Genomic DNA, 25,487 nt, shown 5'->3' with positions numbered 1-25,487 from the left:
GTCAGCTTTATTGTCAATTTCTCCACATGCCAAAGACACACAAAGAAACCGAAATTTCATTCCCCCCTATCCCACGGTGACAAGACATGGCTCACAACAGACAAACAAGTAAACAAGTATAACAAAAGCGTGCTGAATAAATAATGAATAAATAACACAACAATAAATAAATAGATAAGAGGAGCAGAAAAAAAAGGAGCAAGTGCGCGTACAGCAGACATTCCCGAAAATAGCGCAACAGTGCCGCACGCTACGCAGAAGGGGGTAGCGAGTTCAGGGCCCTAACAGCCTGGAGAAAGAAGCTGTTGGTGAGTCTGGTGGTGCGGGAGCGCAGGCTCCTGTACCTCTTCCCAGAGGGCAGAAGGTCAAACAAAGAGTGAGCCGGGTGACTCACATCTCTGGCAATCGAGGTTGCCTTGCGGGCGAGATGGGAGGTGTAAATGTCCTTCAGGGAGGGGAGCGAAGCACCAATAATCTTACCAGCCGTATTCACTATGCGCTGCAGGGCCTTCAAGTTCTGTTCAGTGCAGTTACCACCCCAGACAGCAATGCAACTGGTGAGGACGCTCTCAATGGTGCCACGGTAGAATGTAGACAGGACTGCCTGAGGAGCACATGCACGCCTGAGCTTCCACAGGAAGTACAGGCGGCGCTGAGCTTTCTTTGCCAGTGACGAGGTGTTTGCGGACCAGGAGAGGTCCTCACTGATGTGCACCCCCAGGAACTTGGTGCAGCTCACCCTCTCCACCACAGCACCGTCGATGATCAGCGGCAGGTGTGTTGTGTGACCCTTCCGGAAGTCAACAATGATTTCCTTGGTCTTATTGACGTTCAGCAGGAGGTTGTTGTCCCTGCACCACGTGGTCAGAAGGTCAACTTCCGACCTGTACCGAGTCTCGTCGCCCTTCGTGATGAGACCCACCAGAGTCGTGTCGTCAGCAAACTTCACTATGCGGTTGTCGCTGTAGGTCGCAGTGCAGTCATGCGTCAGCAGAGTGAAGAGCAATGGACTGAGCACGCAGCCCTGGGGGGCCCCCGTGCTCAGCGTGATGCTGGCGGAGATTTTGTCGCCAACACGCACCACCTGAGGCCTCTGACAGAGGAAGTCCAGTAGCCAGTTGCAGAAGGAGGTACTGAGGCCCAGCTCGTCGAGTTTGCAGATGAGTCGCTGCGGCACAATGGTGTTGAAGGCAGAGCTGAAGTCCAGAAACAGCAACCTCACATATGAGTCCTTTCTCTCCAGGTGGGTGAGGGCCGAGTGGAGGGCAGAGCAGATGGCATCCTCAGAGGACCGCTTGGCACGGTACGCAAACTGGAAAGGGTCAATGGTGGGGGGGGAGAACGGACTTGATGTGCTCCATGACCAGCCACTCAAAGCACTTCAAGATGATGGGCGTCAGTGCCACAGGGCGGTAGTCATTGAAGCAGGACGGTGCAGGTTTCTTCGGCACAGGAACGATGGTGGCAGCCTTGAAACACGAGGGGACGATGGCCTGCTGCAGGGAAACGTTAAAGATGTCTGTGAAGACACCCGACAGCTCCCCAGCGCAGTCCTTCAGCGCTCGACCCGGGATGTTGTCAGGGCCCGCCGCCTTACGGGTGTCAATAGCGGCAAGCGCCCTCCTCACACTGTCGGCAGAGAGGCGCAGGGGCTGCTCATGTGTGGGGGGGAGTGGTCTTCAGCGGGCAAGTGCTGTTCTGGGCGTCGAAGCGAGCAAAGAAGCGGTTCAGATCGTTCAGCAGACGGACGTCGCCCTCACAGCTCCTCGGCGCGGGCTTGTCGTCCGTGATGGTCTGAATGCCCCGCCAAAGGCTACGTGCGTCCTTGCTGTCCTTGAAGTGGGTGAAGACCTTGCACGAGAACGCCTTCTTCGCTTCTTTGATGCCTCGGGACAGGTCGGCCCTCGCTGTCCTCAAGCCAGCCTCATCCCCCGCTCTGAAAGCCTTGTCCCTGGCCCTCAATAGTCTGAGGACAGCCCCCGTCAGCCACGGCTTCCAGTTCGCGCGAGTGACGACGGATTTTGAGCAAGTCACATCATCGATGCACTTCGTGATGTAAGAGGTAACAGAGTCAGTATACTCCTCTATGTCCGTCCAATCGTTGTAGGTGGCTGCCTGCTTAAACAAGTCCCAGTCAGTGGTGTCGAAGCAGTCACGAAGTGCATCGGAGGCACCCTCAGGCCACACTCGAACCCGCCTCCGAACCGGCCTGGATGCCTTTACCAATTGTCTGTATGCGGGCAAAAGCAAAACGGTGAGATGGTCAGAAAGCCCCAGATGGGGGAGGGGGGTGGCTTTGAAAGCTGCCTTTTGCGCCGAGCACACTAGGTCCAGGAAGCTGTCTCCATGTGTCGGAAAAGGAACATGCTGGTGAAGCCTCGGGAAAACAGACTTCAGGTTGGCATGATTGAAGTCTCCAGCGAAAATGGTGAAACCGTCAGGGTGTGCTGTTTGCTGTTCACTGACAGCCTGGTACAGTTCACCAAGCGCCGCGATCCTGTCTCCTTCGATGTTGGAAGGCGGGATGTATACCGCGACTAGCAGAATCGCGGTAAATTCCCTCGGCAGATAAAAAGGACGGCACTTAATGATCACAAACTCCACAAGCGGCGAGCAGTGCTTACATATCACCACAGAGTCCCGGCACCATTCTTCTCGGATGTAGACGCATATTCCACCTCCTCGCGACTTTCCCCCTCGTACAATGGCACGGTCCGCCCGATAGCACGCTAGCCGCTCCAGATGCACGGCAGAGTCCGGAATGTTGTCACTCAACCAGGTCTCGGTGAACACGAGCACACAGCAGTTCCATACCGTCCGGTTCGTAGACCTCAGCAGGCGAACGTAATCCATTTTGTTGTCCAGCGATCGAACATTCGCCAGAAGAATGGAGGGCACCGCCGGGCGCGCTGGGTTGGCTGCCAGCCTGGCCCGGACGCCTCCGCGTTTGCCCCTCTTCTGCCTCCTCGCACACCGTTTCCGACGGCTCCCAACCGGGGAGGAATAGCGGGTGAGGTCGGCGACGTTTCAGGACGTAGCAGTCCGAGCGCCTTTAATGTCGACGCTTCAAAGTCCAGAACGCCGCAAAACCCACTTCTGCCGATGTCAAGCAGAACCTGCCTGCTGTACTTGTAGCACGATAAAGCACGACGAGACGAACACACAAGACTGTCGGACGAACACTCATTAGATGAACAAATCACCGTACTGCACTTGTGCACTTGATATCATGATTTGCTCTGTACCCGTGCCACATTGCTACTGTGCTTTCCCATGATGGAGAATGGGGGAAACTTGGGAGCTTTTACACTTGACATTTGGTGAAGGGCTTTTTCTACTTTAGGCAGGGTTGGTAACTCAAAATTGATGTGGACCTGCGGGAGCTTATTGATCGCTTCCTTAACTGTGTGAGACGGCCTGTTGGGAACAGACCGCCACAGGGGCCGTCTCGCTCTGTCAATAGTTTTGGAGAAGGGTTGGATACTTGTGAAAAATACCAAACTTGGTTTATCCTTTCACAAGCTGTGGTCAACTTTTCTCAGCGTTGTTCTTGTTAGCTCCTGTCCTTTCTCCTTGCGTGGGTCAGCAGACTCATTTTAATGTGACTGTAGCATACTTGAATTATGAGGTGCTTAAATTTGACACCTACTGAGAGAAGTCAATAAAAAATAGGAGCCAAACACTCAGATCATAAAGCCAGATAAACAATCACATTTAAGGAGTTAATCAGCTGTAACTTGTGTCGCCTAAGCGGGAGAAAAAGCCTGCCGGCGGCGGCCCGCACGTAACGCCGGTGCCGCCGCCGCCGCCGCCTTACGGCATCATTAGGGGAAGTCGCTCAACACTGAAATGACTTTGGACACAAAATGTAAATCTCCCTGCACCCACATAAGCAAGCATCCAAGGGGAATTTTCTGCGCATCAGCGTGCCTGTGAATAAAATAAATGGAAGGAAGGAATGGCCCTGCAGCGCTTTTAAGGGCAGCAGCACTTAGGCACGAATGCAAATGTGAATTCCCATTAGGTGGACGTCCACATTTGGGGAGCTTTACACGGGGATTGGATGTCGCACAAGAAGAAGAATGCAGCTTTTTAGCCAGGCTTAAAAGTCATTGCGTGCTGCAGCTCAAATGGCCAATAAATGTTCACAATGGCGCTAAAGTTGAAAAATAAAGCCAAGCACATTGAATAAGCTCAACAGAGGGGGATTTAGCAGGACAAACGAAAGCAGCCCTTGAGATGGGGATCATTCAAAAGAATGGCCACAGATATGAGAAAGAGACAGATAGGAGATACATGGTAGGGAAAAAAACATGTTTTCACTACTATTACAACCAAATGAACGTGAAAAAAAGATTTTTTTTCGAGACGTAGCGCTCCAAAGGAAGACCTTGTTTTTCTTTCAACATAGCCCTGAGAATGCTATGAATGACGAAATAAAGGCAGTCCTTGCAAAACAGCAGAGTAAGTCATGTTAAAACATTCGGAAGTAGCATCCTCATTATTTTTTCCCTCCCTTTCATCTATCTACTTGAGGCAAGCACAATTCCAGTGGAAGGAATAAGAACAGAATTCATTTACCAAGCAGGCCAATCTGATTCTCTTGTGACGACGCTTGCTTTTCATTGGATGGTTACAATCTGCTTTTGATAGGTATAATAAACATATTTCCTGGGTGACAGGGGCAGCTAGGGGCTCATATTTTGCCGCAATAAATCACACCTGCTGTTAGCCATGACAATGGCGTCCCCGGGCGGAAGCAAGCGCGCCTCGCTTCTTTGGCCTCCTGAAAGAAAAAGGCGACCGCTGCGACCGTTCCCGCTTCCTTCATTTCATTAAAGACAGCTCTGGAGAAAAAGGCCATCAACAAATTCTAAGAAGCAAATCAATGACTCACCGTGCGCTGTCGTGTAATTTGCAATTGTTGATGTCGAAAAAGGGGGGAAAAAGTCTTTTCTAATTGACCCCATGACACTTCCTCCGAACAGCCTGGCAGCCTTCTATTGTTCTTATGCAAATGACACCACGCCAATGTGAGTCATAAGCAAAAAAAAAATAAAAAATAACATGGATGGCAGCAGGTACACAGGAGGAGGCTGCAACAGACGGACGGGGGAAGCTTAAAGATATTGTCTCCCCTTATTTTCTTCATCAACTGTGAAGAAAAACAAGAGGACATGACGTGCCTGTCGAATGCAAAGGTGAATTTAAAATGTTTTTAACATAGACTTTTTGAAGGTCACATGAATCAAATTGAAAAGATGACCTTGATTAAATGGAACCAAGTTGGCACAAGCTCAACATTCTTACATTTTCAAGACATTTTTACAATCATTTGGATTTACTGCGATGGATGTGTACCACAGCAGGCTGCTCACATTCTCTTTTGTCTGGCTTGAAAAATTTTAATTTGAAACGCAGCGAGAAACATTTATCTTGGCTTGAAGGCCCAAATTGAAATGTTGCGCATTACAGCCTTTGGCTTTTCACACCCTGTCTGGAAATGTTCCATTGAAAGCCTAACACAGGCCTATTCTTGAAATCCTTGAAACTCTAGTTTAGAATACTCACTCTGGCTTGAAACGAGTTCCGTCTCCCATCCGACGTGGTCCAGCCTCGCTATTTAGTCCACCCGAGCAGAAATGGGGCATCGTTGTCATTTGTCGTGGCGCCCCGGGGTAATCACCAGGGTGAATTGGACGTACGCTCTAATTATGGAAAGGACACACACAAGCGCCCGCCTGCACACACATACACATACACACACAAAGTTCTTGTCAAGGTCTTTCTTGCAGCTGTGAAAAGTCCAATAAATCAGCAGTCAAGCGTGCAACGGATGACTGTACATACATTGCCTAACTGAGGCTTACGCAATTTAAAAACCCACCTATGGCTTCAAGCCTTATTTTGAAAGCCATAACTATGGCCTGACATTCTAAAACTCAATGCTATAGTCTTGAATCAGGAGTGCTGGAGACACCTTGAACCAGAAAAATGTACTAAACAAATCAACCCAAAATGATTTCTCTTATTGCCGGAATGCACAAGAGTATTATTTACTGTACTGTGTGGTTGTTTTACATACTGATGCAAGTGGTGTCACACACACACAAAAAAAAAAAAAATTCGCAGTAAGTGGCCATCACCCTGCCTCCCGCCTGACCCCCCAACCAACCAACCCACCCACCCCCTTTTGGCAGCTTTGGCCTCACTGCAGTACTCTGCTTGAAGGCCTTTGAACCTTGTTTGGAGAAAAATGATGAAATGTCCATTAATATTGATGCTAAACTCCAAACACACGGTGAATCATTTGCAGGGTGTTCATGTAAAAGCTTTGACCCAACGACTATTTGCTGTAACATCTCAGGTATGAGGTGGTTTTTATTTGTATGAACGTTTTGAATTTACTGAGGCTGGTACCAGTGTTATGTATTGTGTAAACACTGACAGTTAATCAGTACGGAAGTGACACAATCACTACAAGCCAAACAAATAAGCATTCGATAAAAGGGGTAGCAGTGGGACAATCAATATTTTATTTCTTTTTTAAACTATGGATATTCATTGGCATATCGAGACCCCGGTTTAAAAAGTGTCAGTGTACCCGAGATATGGTTCCTGTATCTACTTTGTATCGGATCTAAAATATACTTTAAAGTCATGAAAATTCAATCAGACAATAGATATGTAGACTGTACTGTATATATCGATTTGGAAATATTCAAAAGTATTGGTATCTGCAATACGGTCCCTGTATTTAAAGGGCTAGAGACACCGGTATATGTATAAATCGGTTTTAGTTAGCTTATGGGCTTATAAATATAAATTGACGCTCGAAACAACGAAAAGGAAGCTGTTGCTCTGAAAAATATCATTTTAATTTGCCGCACAGACGAGTTTGACTGCACCGAGCCGCCAGCCGGAAGTGACGTCTCATGACGTCTCAAGTTGTACGCGTTTGGCTTCAGTGAATGTAAACAAAAAGAGAAGAGGGGCCAGCGCGGAGACGTCGGGCCAGGTTTGCGGCCAACCCAGCTCGCCTAGCCGTGCCTTCCATTATCCTGGCGTACGTTCGTTCGCGGGACGACAAGATGGGTTGAGTTCGCCTGATAGGATCCACGAACCGGACAGTGCGTGCCTGCTGTGTGCTCGTGTTCACAGTGGCCTGGTTGACTGTCATCTTTCCGGACTCTGCTGTGCATCGGGAGCGGCTAGCGTGCTATCACTCTTATTGTTCATCTTCTTGTTTTATTTTTCCTGTGTTGTTTACTTGTATGTGCGTTGTGAACTCTGTCTTATCTTTCCGGACTCTGCTGTGCATCGGGAGCGGCTAGTGCGCTATCATTCTTATTGTTCATCTTCTTGTTTTATTTTTCCTGTGTTGTTTACTTGTATGTGCGTTGTGAACGCTGTCTTGTCACCCTGGGATAGTGAGAAACGTAATTTCGATCTCTTTGTGTGTCTTGACATGCGGAGTAATTGACAATAAAGGAGACTTTGAGACTTTGACTTTGAAAAGCATGTCGAAGCGTGACGGGAGGGGCACAATTCAGAAAACGTGCTCAGCTCGTCGAAAAAATGAGATTTAAGAAATAAAATAAAAAATGCGCCTAAAACCTAAACCAAACGCTGCAGATGTTCATTTCTTCATTCGCAGTGGTCAACTCGGCACTCTACTCTTTTTACTATGCCAACCTAACCACAGTGACGGGAGAGGCACAATTCAGAAAACGTGCTCAGCTCGTCGAGAAAATGCGAATTAAGCAATAAAATTAAAAATGCTTATAAAACCTAAACCAAACGTTGCAGGTGGTCATGGCGAATTAAGCAATAAAATTAAAAATGCTTATAAAACCTAAACCAAACGTTGCAGGTGGTCATGTCTTCATGTGCCGAGATCAACTCGGCACTCTAAAGCCCCCAAGAGCACTTTTTACTATGCCAACCTAACCAGAGTGACGGGAGGGGCACAATTCAGAAAATGTGCTCAGCTCAGCCCAAGTGAACTGCTAGATTAATCATATTCTGCGTCAAAAGAGGTTTCTGAATCGGATAAAATGATAAAATGATGCTAATATTGCCGCTAGAAACGGAGCTGTCGCTATCATCTGCCATGTTGTTTGGGTTTGTTGACATCCAGATGTACAACTTGTGACGTCACAGTAATGGCGCCGCCAGTTTGGCTTCGTGCGGGACCCGATCGATAAACTGGCATTTCATTTCAGCTTTATTCTTAGTAATCGGTGTCCATTTTTAATTTCCAATGTGGCAAATGTGTTCACTTTATACATTCTATCAAATTCCGTTCTAATTGAAAAAAAAGGGATGTCTCTAGCCCTTTAATTTGGATTAAATTTTGAACAGATCTTACTGTACCGCACACCACTTTTAAAAGACACAATTATTATCTTTTTTTTTTTGTTTGTTTGCATGAAACTAGTAATAATCCAGCACAGCACAAGATGAGTTTTATTGATCTCCGCAGGGGAGGAAATCGAAGCATTCCAGCAGCAGCAGATGCGCGGCAAATAAGGCATCAATAAGACAAAAACGCTACTTGCATTAGGAATCAATGGCAAGAGAGTTGAATCATAATGTTGAAATGCACGCAAAGCCTTCAAAGTTAGCCAACTGGGTGCTGTCGTTCTCCCACGCAAGATCTCCATCAAGAAAGGCAACCACCATTAAGCCTTATCTTTGTGCTGCAGGTGCTCTTTGGCTAATGAAGTGCACCTTCTATAGCTGCAGTGCTTGGAAATAATCAAGTTCTTTCTTACTGTGCTAAATGTACAATGTTGGTCATTTTTTAGTTTTCCTTTTTAAAACTTTAGGGGCGAAAAGGGAACACATTGTTTTGATAGCATGCCTGGTGATTAACACAATGTTAAGGCAAATTGTATATATTTCTTCCCCACTGTGAAAAGTTGTCAAGTATTTAAGTATCTACATAATTGAAGTTGAAAAACAATTCTGAGAATGTTTTTTTTTAAAAAAACTGCAAATATGCAGGGGTCAAATGTAGTTTTAAGTCGTAATAGCAGCAATCGCCGCTAGATGACGGACATATCTTAGTTGTGCTACTCAATTGTGCTGAAGGTGATATAGGCCCATGTCTAAAAAGAATAGACTGCTGTTTGGTTTAGAAACGTTTCAGGCCAGCAAAATAACTTTAAGTATCCACATTCCTATGTCTAAAAAGACGTCATTTTTGTGAAAAAATGTCGTTCTTGTACTTGGCTTCTTGTTCAGCAATGTTGTTGAATGTTTCATGTTTTGATGTTGTTGGTTAGGATGGTGTCTGTTTTATACATGCATTCCAAGTATTGAGAGCACATACGTATGCACACATACGTCTGATTAGGAATGAGGGTTAGGCCCTCCACTAGCACTGATGAAAGAATGTGGCCACCTCGCATTTAAAGAGCCCATGCCCGGCTAAAAGTTGGGCAGGCTTTAGGACCCTGCAGAGGTCCGCTTGAGCACATCTGTCGCCTGGGCTCTTTGGAGGGAGGCAGCCCGAGCCAACCGGAGCGGAGCGCTCCCCCAGACGGGTCTGGGCAGAGCTGGATCCCGGACGCGTGCGGAGGATGAGCGGCGCCGGTTGCGGGCGCACGGAGCCCGCTTGACTTCCGAGAGCGCCGCAAGATGAAGACACCGCTGGTAAAGGTTGTTTTGCATGATCTTTTTTCTTTGAAATGGTTTTGAAAGGCATGTCGTGCATGCTTAGATAGATAGATATCAGTTGTGCTGAGCAAAGTGCGCTCCAAAAAGCACCATAAGCTGGCTGCATGTGCTCACTGACTGTCGGATCAAAAGATTAGGTTGAAACAATGCAGCTAACAGATGTGCCCTGCAACTAAGCTGTGATTCCCCAACTACAAAGTGTTTTGGGTTGCTTATTTGACGTATGAGAAGAGGGTGCATTGAATGGGTGCCCAAAACAGATAAAGACGTTCAAAACTATAGACTGCTGTTTGGTTTGGAAACGTTTCAGGCCAGCAAAATAACTTTAAGTATCCACATTCCTATCTTCAGATACGCTCCTGAACACACCGATAGCTTCTATCGATACATATTTCCAGGATGAAAGGAATTCTTTTTCACATGCTGCTGTTTTGGTTAGCAATGGAATTCAAATGGCAGTTAAGTCCTGGACCGTATGAACTAAGACAATTACCCCTACTAGCCCAGAAAATATAAAAATAAATAGGTGACTATTTGAAGTAAGTCTTCACTTAAAGAGATAACGCACCCAACTAATATGGGCATGGACTTTACCAAATAGCAGGAAACTTACAGAACAGTAAATAAATACGATATCAACTCCATGGCTTTGCTAAAAAGTTTTTTGGTATGTTTATATCTTGACATTCCAATGTTTTTATCATTTTGTCAGTAAAAGAGATGGATAAATCTTGCATATTTATCAACAACTTAGGTTTGAGAAATTGATTTTGTCATCAAACCACTTTTTGTTTTTGTTCATCAACTAGATAATACAATTGTTCCTCTTTTTCCTAGCGCCATGCCGTTGCCGTGCTTCTCGTGCTGCTGCTGTGCGCCAGCCTCTTCCTGGTCTACAACTGCAGCTTCTACAGCATCGTCCGGGATGCCAATGACACGCGAACGCCATTACGGCCCACCGGCGTGTCTTTGGGCCCGGCCCGGCCTCACCGGCCGGCCCTCCAGGGCTACAGCAGCATCGTGGACCACAAGGTAAATACCCTCTGAGGCACTGCAAACCATCCATCCATCCATCTCTGCATGGCTCTTAAGAGAGTCATTTATCACAATTCTGCACCCGCCTGTCATTACCGATTACAAGTGAGGCTACAATTACATCCCGTACGCTCTAATTGAAACCCGACGCCGCTCATGCTGCCATTTTGACTCTACCCAGAAGCAAAAAAAAAAAAAAAAAGAAAATCAATATGAGCTGTTAAATGATAGTGACACGCGCTATCCAGAGAGGCTGAAGGGCAATGTTTGAAAGCCACGTCAATACAAGCTATGCAGGGAGTGATTTGGGGGTGAAAAACCGCTTGTGTTATTTGTGTCTCATTAGTTACGATCTACCGAAAAACTCGAGTGCTGTTTATAGAATGGAAAGGGAAAAAAAAAAAAAAAGAATAGGAATGGCGAAACACCAGCCTGCAACATATTTTCCATATATGTTGTATTTATGCATCTTGTGTAAATCATCATTCTTCACAAGCACTTTTTTCTCTTCTAATGCAACAAATGTGATTGAGGTCAGAGGGAGGTATAATTTATTCCGCGCCGGCTGTGCCGCAGCGCTCGGCTCTGATAAGGCAAAGAAAATTAAAGTTGGGAATGAGGAAGGGAAAAAAAACAAAACAAAAACAAAAACAAAAAAAAAACTGTCTTGACAGTCCAATGTACCAGACCGATATGGTGCAATCATGCAGAGGTGAGACAGCCGGAGTGGATGGCTGTTTTGAGGCGCAAACAGGCTTGAGTGGTGTTATCTAACATAATTGGCACCCTGGAAGGAACCGTGTGAATGGAAGGGCGCACACACACCCTTGCACCTTTCAGCTCATTTTGTTTGGGGAGGCTGGAACGCATTAATGGCATTTTCTTTCAAGATCATTTGCGAGACCACTCATTTGAGTCACGAGCGCTAACGGAATGAATTCGGCTTCCGTCTCAAGTAGGGCTGCTCTGTTGTGAAAAAAATGATTGAAATATTCTGGTTTTGGGGACAAAAAAGAACAGGTTTAACTGTAGGAAATATTATGGCTATAATATATAGTCCCTTTTGGATGAAACAAAATGTATCAAATGGAAAAAAATGGCATTTTTCAAACATTGCATTGGATATTAATAATCATTTTGTTTGCCATTGCATCAATGGCTGGCGCTAGTTTGAAAGCCTCTGTCCTATACCATGCATTATGGAGGAGCAGGTACAAGTCATTTTGTTTACTGCTAGGGAGGTAATAAGCAACTGTCACTAATTAGCCAACGTTCTTGCTAGGTAGGAGGAAAAAATAAAATGACGACAGCTGACAACTTATCGGTCGCTTATATACTTTGTTGCTCAAAAGGACGCCCGCCATCTGCGCCGGCAGACCTGACAAGGCGTCGCTCTCGCCACCGCTCGGGTGCCAGCTGCACGAGATGTTTAATATTTCACAAAGCCGTTCTCCCGTCTTTTCGAGGACACCGACCGCCGCGCCATCAGCCAGCTGGAGAAAGAGACGTGGAAAAGCTCCCCAATTACTTCCGCAAGGGCTGTCCGTCTGCCGTTTACAAAACATCAAACTCAAAGCGACAGACCGTCTTTAGCACAGAGAACTCATTAAAGGGGCAAAAATCTTTGGCTTGCGGCGGATCTACTTGGAACTTGAAGGTGGCAGCCCCCACCCCCTGGCGGTGTCAGGGCCTACGGGAAGCAATTACGGAAAAAGATGGCAGGAGCATCTCGATAAGCGTTCCCTTGACGGGAGTAATCTCACACCCTGTGGTTAAGGAATCACGGGCAAAGTCATAGATTTTTTTTACCCAAACACCACGGAGTGAGAATGGTAATTCCAGGCCTCTTGCGTGGTTAGGGCAGAAAAGTGAAGGGAAGTCGGCCGTTTTGCTTTGAAGTAGCCCTTTCAGACTCCAAACTAAACAAAATCTGATTTTGGTCAAACCCGCAAATGAGGTCTGCAAAGTCTGCCATTTTAGTTTGCAGCAGCCATTTTAGGCTCATTTGGGCCATTTGTACTCGTTCTCCAAGATGAACCGATCCTCCAGACATCAAACTTGGCTAACTACAACTTGGCTAACTTCCTCCAAGGTCAGAGCTTGACAAGAAGCCTTGTGTGTGATGAAGCACATCCATGCTGAAGAGCGATACCACTTAGATTCCAAAGCGGGTGAGGATTAAGTGGGTCAGTGAAGAGTTCACCATTGTCAGTCGACACAATTGGGTTTTTGTGGACAGAGGCACTACAAGTAGATCACACTTTTTGCCCCTGCAGTCAGTCTCTCTCTCTCTCTCTCTCTCTCTCTCTCTCTCTCTCTCTCTCACAAAGTCATGTGACTGAGAATCACATTTTCAAATGATAGCAGTGTGATTCATACCCACTAATAGTCATACGCTGCCAAATTAGAAAGCACAAGCTGTCTTTCCAGGCAACATACGTACAGATTTGTTTTTTAGTCTTTATCGCGTCACATTGATCAGCAAGGACAAAAGCGTTACCCCAAATGAGAACAAAAGCCAGCTGGCAGGCAGGTTACGTTTTCATTTTTTTTGGAGGTCGGTCAGGCTAAGATGTTTTTTTTCAATGAAATAAACATAATGCATTGTTTGGCAGACTCCAATAAGAAGAAAAAATAAATGAAATGACTTTAAAAGCTGGAAGAGCACTTTCACTGTACAATGTTGCCAGCAGGGACACAACTTATCGCCTGCAGCAAGCATTTCATTAATAATGCGGCAAACCTGTCTCATTTTGACATTTATGCGCTGTGACGCGATTAAAACAGTCAGTGGAAATCATAAAAAGTGATCCGATCCATCGTGGGCCCTAACTGTCACCATCATGAAAAACATTTGGGAGTTGGAAGCCAATACTTCATACCTGATAGATGACAGCAGAGAGACGCTCTGTGGTGGTACTTGATTGATGATAGTTGATTAGCCAATTTTACTCTTTGTTCTGCCTCCGCAATTTACGTCACATCTACTCCCACGCGGCGTCCCAAAAGACAGTGTACTGGTGTGCTTGTTCATGCGCACAGCAGGCGGCCATCTCCGAGCCATTAAAATGTGTTGCCGGCGAGGGCAAAACAGGCTGTTGTCATTGTGGCGCAAGACCACTGGAGTGACGTCCGGAAGGGGCCATTAGCACGTTTCGCTCGGCAGCAACAACAATGACGACGACGACACACGTAAGGAGCGGGCATCGATAATAGTTGCGCAACTACACCTGCAGCAGCAGACATGCGTTAACTAGCGTTAATTTGCATGGCAACGGTCAATTAAAAATACAAGCAGGTCCAAACAACACATACCGTGCTTTTAAAATATCCAAACCAATCAACCTGTCAAGTGAAAATAAATGTCTTGTAAAATTGACACACAATAGAGAAAAACGTGATTAATTCAATGCTGCCAGATTTGAACGAACGAGCGCACGAGGAAACCAGCGTTTCTCTCGGCTGAAGGACACATAGCAGGCTTAGTGGACTACTTCACTGGCTCGCTTTGCTATTGTGAAGGTCCAGAGACACTTGAGGCAAAGTTAACGGCTTATTAAACACGGCAGCGCACGCTAGCCACATTTGCAGGCGTCCTGCTTGTTACAATAGCCACCATGCATTCTTCAAAATATGACTGTAAATGACAAACTATATCACAACAATCGCTGCCACAGTTTGATATCTTTGCATACGAGGTAGGGAGCACCCGAATCCCGAGCTTCCTTCGTCCTACTTTTTCAAGTACTTCTTTTTAGACACACACTACATTTTCTTCCCTTGAGGAGGGCTGGAAAATGAGAAGCAACTCCTTTCTTCAAAGCTCTTGCATTTCATTCCCCTGCCTGGCTCTCTCGCTCTCTGTCTGTCTGTCTGTCTGTCTGTCTGTCACGCAAGCCCACTTCCTTGTCCATCTGTTCCCTAACAACAACCCAAAAAAAAAAAAAACAGGTGTGAAAGCAGAGAAAGATCTTTTGACCCTGTCTTTTGTATTCCGAGCAACTACCTCTGCATCGCCTGTGTGTGTGGTAGAAGCTGTCTCTTCTCCCAGCTGCATGGAGGTTACGCTGTGCACCGGAGGCCGGCGGCCTGAAAGGGAGCCAATTATAGCCAAGGTTGGGAAAAAAAGACCCAAAAAAAAAAAACACAGCATGTTGCAACGCCGTGCAACTCCATTGTCTGCTCACTTTCGCTGCGCCAGAATCCAAACGCAATACAATAATTGAAACTCGCGGGCCAGGGGGTGCAAGCGTCAACTGTGAGACAAGGAGGAAGTTCTAAATATTAAAGTTCCAAGTATTAGGAAATGACAAACGTTAGGCTAGTGAGGTCCGCTGGGGAGAAGAAGGGAAAAAAAACACTTCTCCGTAAGATTCAGGATATTTCAAACAGTGGTTGCAGGAGGAAAGGTCTTAATATTTTACAGGATTCCAGCCATGCGCATAATCTTTGTAGCTACTTAGCATCGGGCAGGTGGCTTCAAGTATTCAAGCTCAGACTTTTCATTTTAGAGAGCGTTTTTATCTTCAGGCAGTCAGAATGGAATACAGAAGGCCTCATTTATTTATTAGTCAAAGTCAAGCCACTCTGGACTTGGTGACCAAAAACATCATTTTTGTATTTCCTTCATCAACTGTCAAGTGAGTCCTTGGCCGGCGTGGGGCGCTTCAAATGAGCTGCCTCCGTTCCGTCCCTGCCTCCGCCCCGCAGCACAACCAAGGCACGTTTGATGGCGGTCTTGAGAGGCTGACGTTTGAGTTGACTGTAATTGGTGCTGCTGCCGCCGCAGCTTCTCCTCTCCGTGCTGCCTTTAGCTCACACTTACCGCTTTGTATGGAGGAGCTCTTCTAAATTAATGTGACACTTTGGCTTACTCTTGAGAATGGAAACCACAACAATTGCAACATGTCTGCACAAGTGACCATTTTCTAGGGCCTTCTTTTGGCACAACGGCTGAAAAGTTGGACCATTTTGCTGAGTTATTCGGGTTCACTTTGGAAAGAGCCAAAATAGCATTTTGGAAGCGGCTGATGACGATGCCCTGCGGCACGGCATGACTGCCACCTATAGTAGCATTGGCTAATTGTAATTCGGTCGGCCGGCCGGCCGGCATGATGACGATCCGGCTTTCGCTCTTTCCCTCAAAGCCGACGCCCCTCCCCGTCTTGCTCCTCGTTGCCCCGCCAAATAATCAATAACAACACCGGAATGCTATTTCTCAGCTCCGAGGGGGCACGGCATCCATCAGGCGTAATGACCCACTCGCAGTCCTCCAAGGACCATTCTGGACGTCGGGAAAGGAGCAATTATCGGCTGTGTTACGCGTGAGCGGCTACGGCCCTGTGAGAATCAAGCCGATTGGAAAACAACCTGACGATCATGTGTGCGACATTCCCGGGCCTTTTCTTCCTCCGTTTAATTACACACTCGATATTATGCTCAGTAGCACACAGCCTGCGTGTGGCACACCCACGTGAACTTTTAACAATTGCCGCTATTCATGAATGAAACCTACTGCAAATAGAAATCGACGCCCCTCAAAACCATTTACAAGTTGGTGGCAAAGCGCTACTTTTGTCTACATAAGGCTCCAATAAAGTTCCTTGGCACTGAGATGCTAGGAGATGGGAGCAAAGCACTACTTCTTGCAAGTGAAGCTGTTAAAATCACTTCAATATACTTCCTTTGCACTGAGATGGGTCCAAAGAAATATTTTCTAGAGTTTATTTAGATTTTTTCAGAGGCTTGCCACAGGCGTCTTTGTGTCTGTGAAGTGTCAGTTGATTTTTTGACCATATGCACGCTTGGCTATTCTCACGCCTCGGTGCAAGTTGGCCCTGGCAGTCTTGAGGGCCTCCTTGTCCCCAGACTTGAAAGCAGCGTTGCGTGCCCTCAGGAGCTCACGTACCTCCCTGGTGAACCAGGGTTTTTCATTTGCTCTCACTGTAATGTCTTTGGTGACGCTTACATCTTCCATGCACTTCGTTATGTATCCAGTTACAGAGTCTGTGTATTCGGTGAGGTTGACGTCCTGGTTGGTGGTGGCCGCCTCCCTGAAGACAGACCAGTCTGTGCGTTCAAAACAGTCCAGCATAACGTTAATTACAATATTTACGATATATGCTTCTCTGATGCGACACCATTCACTGCAGTTGAGTTAACTGCATTTTTTGGGGAAACTAAGCTCTTGATATTTGCCTGTGAAATGGTATGATAATGTATCAAAGGGATTATTTTCTATATCCATATTGTGTCACGAGCAAAAGCGGCACAGCTGCTCTGTGCAATCAAAAAACAATGAAATGAAATCCTTTTGCAAAACAACCATTTCATTGGCCGCCATGTCTTTTTCATGCTTCTCTCAATGCATTTCTCCAATGAAACAAAATAGTCAGAAAGCAATCATAACTATGGCTGCCTAATCAACGAGACAGTGAAGGTTGTTATGCTCGCGGCGCCGGGGAAGTACAAAACGCTCAATTTCAAGCACATCAATGATTCATGAGAGCTGAAAATGTGAACAATGTGAATCACTGCTGATTTATTAGCATGGCCCAATGTTTGCACAGTATCAGCCGCTCATAGGATGCTTCTCCTGGGATAAGTCACATGACTACAGGTGTTAGGAGGCGCAACTTAGAAAAAAGTCACATGATTCAAGTTCTTAGGATGCGCCATCTAGACGAAGCCAAATAAATCCAGTTTGGCCCCTCAAGCCTGGAACAATTCACAGGACTTAAGTTGCCGACACTAAGTCAGATGAATGGTGTTGTTACAATAGGTCACATGACTTTAGGTGTCAGGACTCTAGGAATAAATCAAATAACTGTACATTTTAGAATGTTCTTACCTCACAAAGACTTCATCTGTTTAGCCCATACACTTGGAATCATTAAGATGACCCTGGATTTGCCGCTTGGAATGACTTCACATGACTCCAGTTTTAAGGACGCACCACCTGGAAGAAGTCATAAAAGTCCAGGATTTACGACAAGCCATTTGGAATAAGTCAGATAAATCGAGTTGTCAGGACGCTCCGCCTGGAATAATGACTCCAGGTGAGATGGAGAGCCTTGTTTCTCGGTAATAACCTCCCCGAAGAGAGCGATGGCTGGCCAGCGAGGCGATGCTTCTGGTGACAGAGGAGGTCTGCCAGGCATTTAGGGGCCCCCGGGTACAAAATACAACTTGCTAGCTACCTCCGTCCGCTGCATAGGCTGTCAAAGTGCTGCCGGGTGGGAGGGGGATGGCTGCCTTCAGGTGGCAAAGACCGCCAGGAAGTCATTAGCGCCATGTATCATCAAGCACCAAATGGCTCCCGCTGCATTCATCCATTTTTTTTTTTCCATTCCAACTTTCCGCATTCTTTTCACTATCCTCATACTAGCTAGGTTTTGTCATGTCATGTTTCACAGTATCATTTGTAAAGTGGCGAACGACTTCTGTGCTCCTATTAAGCAGTGCTGCTGCTCGAGTAAATGGCGGCCATTGACAGTGGATGTATGCTTTTAAAAGCAGGGTACCAAAGGTTGAATGAAGTCTTCTAATTGTAATCATCCAATCTTTGAAAATGTGGCTCCATTAAACCTAAACGTTTCATAGACACTGAAGACGATTTACGGAACGTAATGTACATGTTGACATAATTTTGTTTTGACAGTTTCATGTCATTGTTTCCACGTCATCGACTTCTATCCTTGGCGTTCGAGCTTTTTCCTCGCATACTTTGGGAAGGTCCCGCGTTTGAAAGCACGCACGCAATGACAAGCGGCACGCACCCAGAAGGTGCCGTCGCTCCCCATTTGTCAAATAAGCGTTTTAAAGCTCAAACACATTGTGAGGCTTTCTACCAAAGCTGCCTCAGGTGTGCATCTCTTGTCTGTACAAATCAAACACGAGATACAACTTTCAGAAAGGGAGGGAACAAAAACAAAATGGGATTTGACGTGTAACATGTTCGCCCTTGCTAGAATGGAATGAAAACAATAAATAGAATTTAGATGATTCAGTGGACGAGAAACAGCAAAGCCAAAAATGTTGTCTTACTTTGTTTATGTCTGCGCAACTCAACTATTTTGGATCAGCCTCTGAAGATGCACTGCCGGACGTGCGCCCTGGTCACCAGCTCGGGCCACCTGATCGGCGGCGCCCGCGGTGACGAGATCGACCGGGCCGAGTGCGTGGTCCGCATGAACGACGCGCCGGCGGCGGGGGAGTACGCGTCGGACGTGGGGCGCCGCACGTCTCTGCGCGTCATCGCACACTCCAGCATGCAACGCGTGCTGAGGAGTCGCAACCATTTGCTTAATGCCAGCCAGGACGCCGTTTTCATCTTCTGGGGACCGAGTAGCTACATGCGGCGAGACGGCAAGGGCCTGGTGTACAACAACTTGCGGCTCATGAGCCAGGTGCTTCCTGCGCTCAAAGTCTACATCATCTCCTGGCAGAAGATGTTGCAATTTGACGACCTCTTCAAGAGAGAAACGGGCAAGGACAGGTAAGAGCTTTCTTTCTTTTCAATTATGCTCGTCGGTTAGGTTTCGTTGGCATTAGCTTTGAGATTGCCATTCTATCTGGCTGCTTCGAGACTTTACAATTAGGCCAAGTTCCATTGAAGGTGGCAGAAAACCTTGGCAAAGGTATTTCTTTTACTCAGTGCCCTTGTTGGAATCCACCACTCTGTTTTACGCATTCAAGGAGACAGACACTCTTGGAAATAATAGCTTCCAGGAAGAAGTTTCCTTTGACTTCAAAACAAGCCCAGGGTTAACAGTGAATAAAAGGCAACTCAATTGGTTTCAGTCTCCGTGCCTTAGCTTTTGTTCGACGCGTCAGAAGAGATTGAACGCCACTTCGGCTAAGATGGACGGCGGCAAAGAAATTGCCTCGCGGGGGTGGGGGCGCACAGCTCGGACATTTATCCCATCCCGGCGACTTGAATCACGCCAAACATTCTGCTGTTCTCATTTCCCGTTTTACTGCCGCTGCGACATCAGGAATTAATGATTGTGAAGAGTGGGGGTGTTTAACTTGTTGGTTGGCATGCAGTGTTACTCTTAAAAAATGCCTTAACGGGCAACCTGTTGCGCAATCAGCAACCCTGTATGTATGTATTTATGATGACTTTTATTCCTGCTGTTCCAGTCAAGGTAATTAACATAAGGCTGTACCTACATCTAACCCATTTTAATAACAGCCGCAGAGGAGCCAACAGATCAACAGATGATGTCTTTTTAAAGAAAAATTCTATTCATTTCTTGTTGCCCAGTAACTAATAGAAAAAGGATCAGCAGACAAAACCAGTGAGGCAGAATGTTGAGTCTTTTCTCGCGAGGAGTGCAATCAGACTTACAGCAGTCCCGAAATACACTAAAGGTCCGTTAACACTCCTCGCTCTTTTCATTTAGGAATGCCCTACCCACAATGTGAGACTAGCCCCTGAGGTGGGGGGAAGCGTGGGCTTTGTCTCATGAGAAAAGAAACGAGATTCTATAAACAAAAGAAGTCGTAGACAAGATGTCATGAGAATCGAAAAGAGTGCAAGGACAAAATGCTATGTGAAATAAGAAGTCACAGACAAGACACCATGATAAAAAGAGTGCAAGGACAAAATGCCATGTGCAGACATCAACAAATTAGTTTGAGCTATCAACAGCTTTCTTGGATTCCCAGAGATGTAGAAGGTCAGGAAGCTCCAGACAGTATGACTTGTTGTGTTCTGGTGGACGTCTGCAAGGCGAAACAGCAAGCATTCTGTGCAATAATCTTATTAATAAGTACTCATTAAGGAACGCATGATAACATATATATACAATTTATCTAACAATTCCCCCCTGTTTATCATAAGTTCCCGGAGACCAACACATCACCCATATGGCCACTTCAAAAAGATTTTCAGCCAAGGAATCACACTTCGCAAGAACTAACTTACACTCGGGAGGAAACTGAGTCTTAATCGGCAAAGCCAGGTTCAGAAAACAAACCGGACAGGTTTACCACAATAGAATCGCCGACGGAACCCCCGTCGATCGAAAGGTCATCCCTTTGGAGCAACGGGAAAGTCTCAGCTGGTGGAGAGATAGCAGTTGCAATTAGCCTGTTAATTAGGGATCGGAGACAAGGGACGCAACAACATCCACACAAGGTCAAAATGGCAGAGAAAACGGCAATGGAGACCAGGGCAGAGGAAACCAGGGTGCGGTACTTTCCGAACACGTTCAACCAGTCGGTCCAAACCTCTGTGTTCACCCCACTGTGTTCCTTCATCTTCCCGTTCAAGGTCCGCAGGCCCTTGAAACGCAAATACAGTCGTCAATTTGCTCTGCGCCCCAAAACAACGCTCATTCCTCAAATCACCTGTCCCCATTAAAATCAGTGGAGATGCCATTAAATGGATTTGTTCAAGGCGTCGGTACAATCGTAATGATGATATTTTGTGCAAATGGATTGACATTTAATGTATTCATACTATACTGTAAAATAAAATAATACAGAGCAAAAATGGTCCTACCCCTAGTTAGTGAGTTAGATATTTGACAAACTGTACACTTGTGTATTATTAGGAGGCATAACGATTGCTCATATCGTTTCATTGCACTACCACTATTTGACACGTAATTATCGACATATATTGTGCCACTCGTTAAAATGGATCAATCATTAGCAATTGTTTCCCCTTTTTTTAAATGTATTCATTAACATTAAGTTTTGTGAGGCAAAGCAGGCCGTCAAAATGTTTCCATTTCTCACTCAATCGGGATCCATTTTTAGGCTGATTTATTTACCAATAAGAATCTATGCGGAAAGCTTGTTTCAATTTCATACACGTGCCGAAAAGAATCAACACAATCAAAAAGCTTGTTAAATTGGTGGATTCCAGCGGTAAAGTAGCAAGTGAACACAATCGGGTGCAGGGAGAAATATTTGTGTTTGTCCACTCGCGGCTCGGGAACGTTTGCTTCTGGGTTATTCATCCACACACCCGTAAACACCACAACGATGAGGGCGGGCGGGCGGATGGCTCGCCTCCAAAAGATGAAAGACAGGCAAAAAAAAAAAAAAAAAAACATTAATGCGTCGCCACTGCAAGTCTCACAGACACTCGCTGACAGCATTCCGCTTGCAAACGTGGATGATCATTTACTCGGCGATGAACTTAGCAAGGTAGGTGTTTTCGTAAAACATCAAAGACGTGTTTTTGTACACGTCAGACGTCCTCACTAAACCTAACAGGACAGTTGTTTACAGCAAAGGGATTTTAGTCTCATGAACTGTATGTTTTTGTCAAAGACATGTTAGCTTTTTCACCCAGTCTAGTCCAGTCCAGTCCAGTCCAGTCCAGTCCAGTCCAGTCCAGTCCAGTCCAGGCCAGGCCAGGGCAAGGCAGGACAAGGCAAGGCAGGGCAAGGCAGGGCAGGACAAGGCAAGGCGGGCGGGCGGGCAGGCAGGCAGGCAGGCAGGCAGGCAGGCAGGCAGGCAGGCAGGCAGGCCTGCCAGATGTCTTTAGAAGCAAAAAGATCCTTATCAGGCTTTCTCCAAGTTTGCTGATGATCTGATATTTTGGAGGAGGCTGTTTTCATACACAAAGCTATTTGGTTCTAACCTAAATGGAGAAGGATTAAATAATATTATATAAATTGAGAAAGTAGCCAGCCACCATGTTGTTTTATTTTGAGTTTTTTTTTCCTCTCCAATACGGTTGGGCTGTGTATGAATGCTAAACCCAGAAAAAAATCCAAAGCAAATCTGACATCTTATAATCAAGCAGCATCCTTGAAGGTCTGAAGGACTTTTTGCATTTCAAGAGATTTTTTTCTCCCCTCGCACAAAAGAGCGGTGGTGCAAAATGATCTCTCATCATCCTTCAGTGGACACTTTGTCCTTGCGCCGACTGTGCGCAAGGCCACTCCCTGATGAAGGGTTCCACGATTTGACGGGCTTCATTTGTATCGCTCGATATGCGACGCGTATTTTAATGACGCCGCGGAGGAGCGTGAACGATCGAGCGCCGGATTGAGACGAGTCTTCGCTTAATCACACGGCAAAAAAAAAAATCAAACGTTACATCCATCTAAATGTCACCCGCTCCTTCTCTCACAGGAGGATATCCAACTCGTGGCTGAGCACCGGCTGGTTCACCATGACCATCGCCCTGGAGCTCTGCGATAGGATCAATGTGTATGGCATGGTCTCGCCCGACTTCTGCAGGTGTGAGAGATGATTGGCATGCAGAATATGCACGTGTTCCTACCAAAGGAGTATCATTCATATTTGAACATCTGAGATATTAGTGACAGATTAGTGCTCGTGCCAGCGCGAACGGGGTATCTTTAAAAAGGATTAACTCTAGTAAAACCAAGGACTAAGGATTAAGGCCTGAAAAATATCAATTGGTCTAGTCATTGGCTATGAGAGTGAAATTAAGTATGTGCACTCAAATACAGAAATCCTCCACCATATTCACCGACAGTGGCCCCAACACATTGCAAGACCTTTTACTCGTCTACCGCGGGACTGAAAAAATCAATCAAATCCGGGACGTATTGCGTAAATGTTATGTTCTCAATCATCTTTCGCAATTCAAATGAATGGAAATGCCAGCATTCCGTTCAAGCCTACCTCCGAAAACAAAACAATTTGTGATGTTATCATCCTCTTACCATTACTGAGCCTCCTGATATCATCAAATGTTGGGCATGAAACTCTTCTTTTCAACACTCTATCACATGATGGTCGCAAGGTAGAGCAAATTCCCCGGCAAACTCCAGGATGCTGAAACGTTAAATATACAAAGACGGCAATTGTAAGCGTCCGAATTTGCACTCCAGACATTGTATTTGTACAGCAGGGATCTGGAGCAGCCTTCGGTGCCCTACCACTACTACGAGCCGCGGGGCCCCGACGAGTGCGCCATGTACATATCGCACGAGCGCGGCCGACGGGGCAGTCACCACCGCTTCATCACGGAGAAGCGGGTCTTTGCCGACTGGGCGCGGACGTTTGACATCCACTTCTACCAGCCCGACTGGAGCCCCGCCCCTCTGCCGGCTAACCGCACGGTGGGCGGGGGAGTCGCCAAGGAATGCCAAACGTGAGTGGATGGCAAAACCCAACCCGCCCAGGGAAGGTACGCGAGCTGACTTTGACGCCAGACGAGTTGATCCTGATTGACGCTTGTTGAGGAAAATATTTCAAGGCTTCACAAGCCCATGGGTTGTTGTTTTTTTTCTTCTCGCCGTGACGGTGAAGTTATACGAGGAGCGAACATCATCGTCTGATGCTCACTCGGGAGCAATGTCAATCATATGGTGTGTACGTGTGTGTGTGTGTGTGTGTTGGCAGAATTGAAAGTGAGTTCAATATAAAGTGAAACTTTGATTTGGTTTTGGAGGAAGTCAAATGGAATGAGCTTTCTTTTAGCATGTTCACATTCAGAATTGCTGTTTACTTGCCAGACATGTCACACATTTTTTTACAGTTACCAAACCGATGCAATTTGATCACTGTTGACAAACCTGACGGAGGTCGATTTGATCCTGAATTTCAATCAAATTACAAGAGGAGAAGCCGCTGGCAACTATTCTGGAGGCAAGGATGAAGAAGGAGCCCAACTGAGAAATCTGGAAATCCAAGAATCCACGGCCCCTGAAAAGGTTTTCTACTGTACTTAATTGCCTACGGATGCCATCAAATGGTAGCTAAGGACTACGTTTGCCTAAATAAAGCTCAACTCATTTCAGCACTAAGATATGTTCCACGTAACAACTTTTCTTTTTTTATGTTTGTTTTTGACATTCAATGGCTTGTTTTTTAAACTTGTAATTTTACTGCTATTTCTTTTTACGGCGGGCGGTGACACTTCTTCGTACCTCAGCTGCCTACGAATGAGCGCTGTCTCCAGCTAATAGTGTGATTGATGCTGCTACAAGTCATGCAAACACCGCCGTGTCACGTCAGACAAGGCTCGAAAGACTCGAGGACGATGAAGATGAAGCGGCGGCCGCCGCGACAGTTCTTTTCTTGGGCGAGGACGTGACATGGCAATCGCCCAGTGAAGTGCGCTTTTATCCTGCCGCATATAGAAGTGGCCTTCCGCCGTGCTCGAGATGCTTTGTTGCACTTTCTTCTGACGCCACTTCTCCAAGAATCAGGTGTCAGCCGAGGTAAAAAACAGAGAAACGCTTTTCTAGTGATACATGCTCGTGTCGAGTCCCCATTGATTTGGGCCTCGTCTTTGTGTGATTCATGACAGGAGTCACGGTCTCAGATGTAGCAAGAGGAGTACTTTATACTCTTGTACAAAAAGCTCCATGTTGCTCAAAAGGAGTACGTGAATAGCAGCGAGTGGATCACATCGTTTTTTGCCAATTAACGTTTTCTGACTGTGAGTGGGTTGGGTTTTTTTCAATGTTCGCTTTATTCATAGCAGGACCATTCAATGTCACCGAAAAGAATGAAAAGGTTTCAACATAACCTCAAACTCAGGGGTGTCGTATGGGGGCGAGTCAACTTGTGCAAATGATCCTCGCTTAAAGCCACGTCACTCTACTGGGGGGGGGGGGGGGGGGGGGGGGGCAAGGACAAGTACCGTTTCGGTTACCATGACGATAGGAGTGGAGAAACATTAAGGTCACAATCCGGAAACATTGCAAATAGTTTGCTCAGAAAAATTTTTTTACAAAATAGGCACAAACTTGTTAGTTCACGCATAAGGCAAGCACTTAAGCGCTACACTGGACATGTGTTGTAACTGTCTCTAATTCAGTATA

The 25,487-nt window shown here is 46.2% G+C and overlaps 2 protein-coding genes across 7 annotated transcripts in view; one reads left to right on the top strand and one right to left on the bottom strand.

The window, feature by feature from the left end:
- Positions 1 to 9,521: 9,521 nt before the first annotated feature.
- st6galnac5a (ST6 (alpha-N-acetyl-neuraminyl-2,3-beta-galactosyl-1,3)-N-acetylgalactosaminide alpha-2,6-sialyltransferase 5a) lies at positions 9,522 to 24,464 on the top strand. Of its 6 annotated transcripts, none has more exons than XM_049746799.2 (6): positions 9,522 to 9,660; positions 10,522 to 10,716; positions 18,804 to 19,216; positions 22,819 to 22,926; positions 23,567 to 23,809; positions 24,197 to 24,464. In XM_049746799.2, the coding sequence occupies exons 1-6, from the start codon at positions 9,646 to 9,648 to the stop codon at positions 24,216 to 24,218; spliced, it is 996 nt and encodes a 331-aa protein (XP_049602756.1). In that variant the 5' UTR covers positions 9,522 to 9,645; the 3' UTR covers positions 24,219 to 24,464. The 6 variants fall into 6 exon arrangements, 5 of the variants coding, with proteins under 5 accessions (XP_049602756.1, XP_049602755.1, XP_049602754.1 ...); XM_049746798.2 differs by having other exon boundaries at positions 23,564 to 23,809; XR_007487038.2 differs by having other exon boundaries at positions 9,536 to 9,666; positions 23,564 to 24,026.
- The window catches only part of pigk (phosphatidylinositol glycan anchor biosynthesis, class K), a 36,807-nt gene continuing 22,035 nt past the window's right edge, over positions 10,716 to 25,487 (bottom strand). Inside the window, exons 12-13 of the transcript XR_011088443.1 lie at positions 17,570 to 17,677; positions 10,716 to 16,772 (exon numbers count right to left, since the gene is read on the bottom strand). The gene's annotated coding sequence lies outside the window, so the exon portion shown is untranslated. The remainder of the gene's footprint in view (positions 16,773 to 17,569; positions 17,678 to 25,487) is intronic.

This window comes from Syngnathus scovelli, chromosome 17 (genome assembly GCF_024217435.2).
Source record: "Syngnathus scovelli strain Florida chromosome 17, RoL_Ssco_1.2, whole genome shotgun sequence".
Taxonomy (NCBI): Eukaryota; Metazoa; Chordata; class Actinopteri; order Syngnathiformes; family Syngnathidae; genus Syngnathus; species Syngnathus scovelli.
This window is presented reverse-complemented; position numbering and strand designations above follow the sequence as displayed.

Bases quoted from the DNA above. Each gene is read 5' to 3' on its own strand.
- st6galnac5a (XM_049746796.2), top strand. From the start codon at position 9,646: ATGAAGACACCGCTGGTAAAG. The intron at 9,667-10,521 runs GTTGTTTTGCAT...TCTTTTTCCTAG, and splicing joins TGAAGACACCGCTGGTAAAG to CGCCATGCCGTTGCCGTGCT. The intron at 22,927-23,563 runs GTGTGAGAGATG...GTATTTGTACAG, and splicing joins GTCTCGCCCGACTTCTGCAG to CAGGGATCTGGAGCAGCCTT.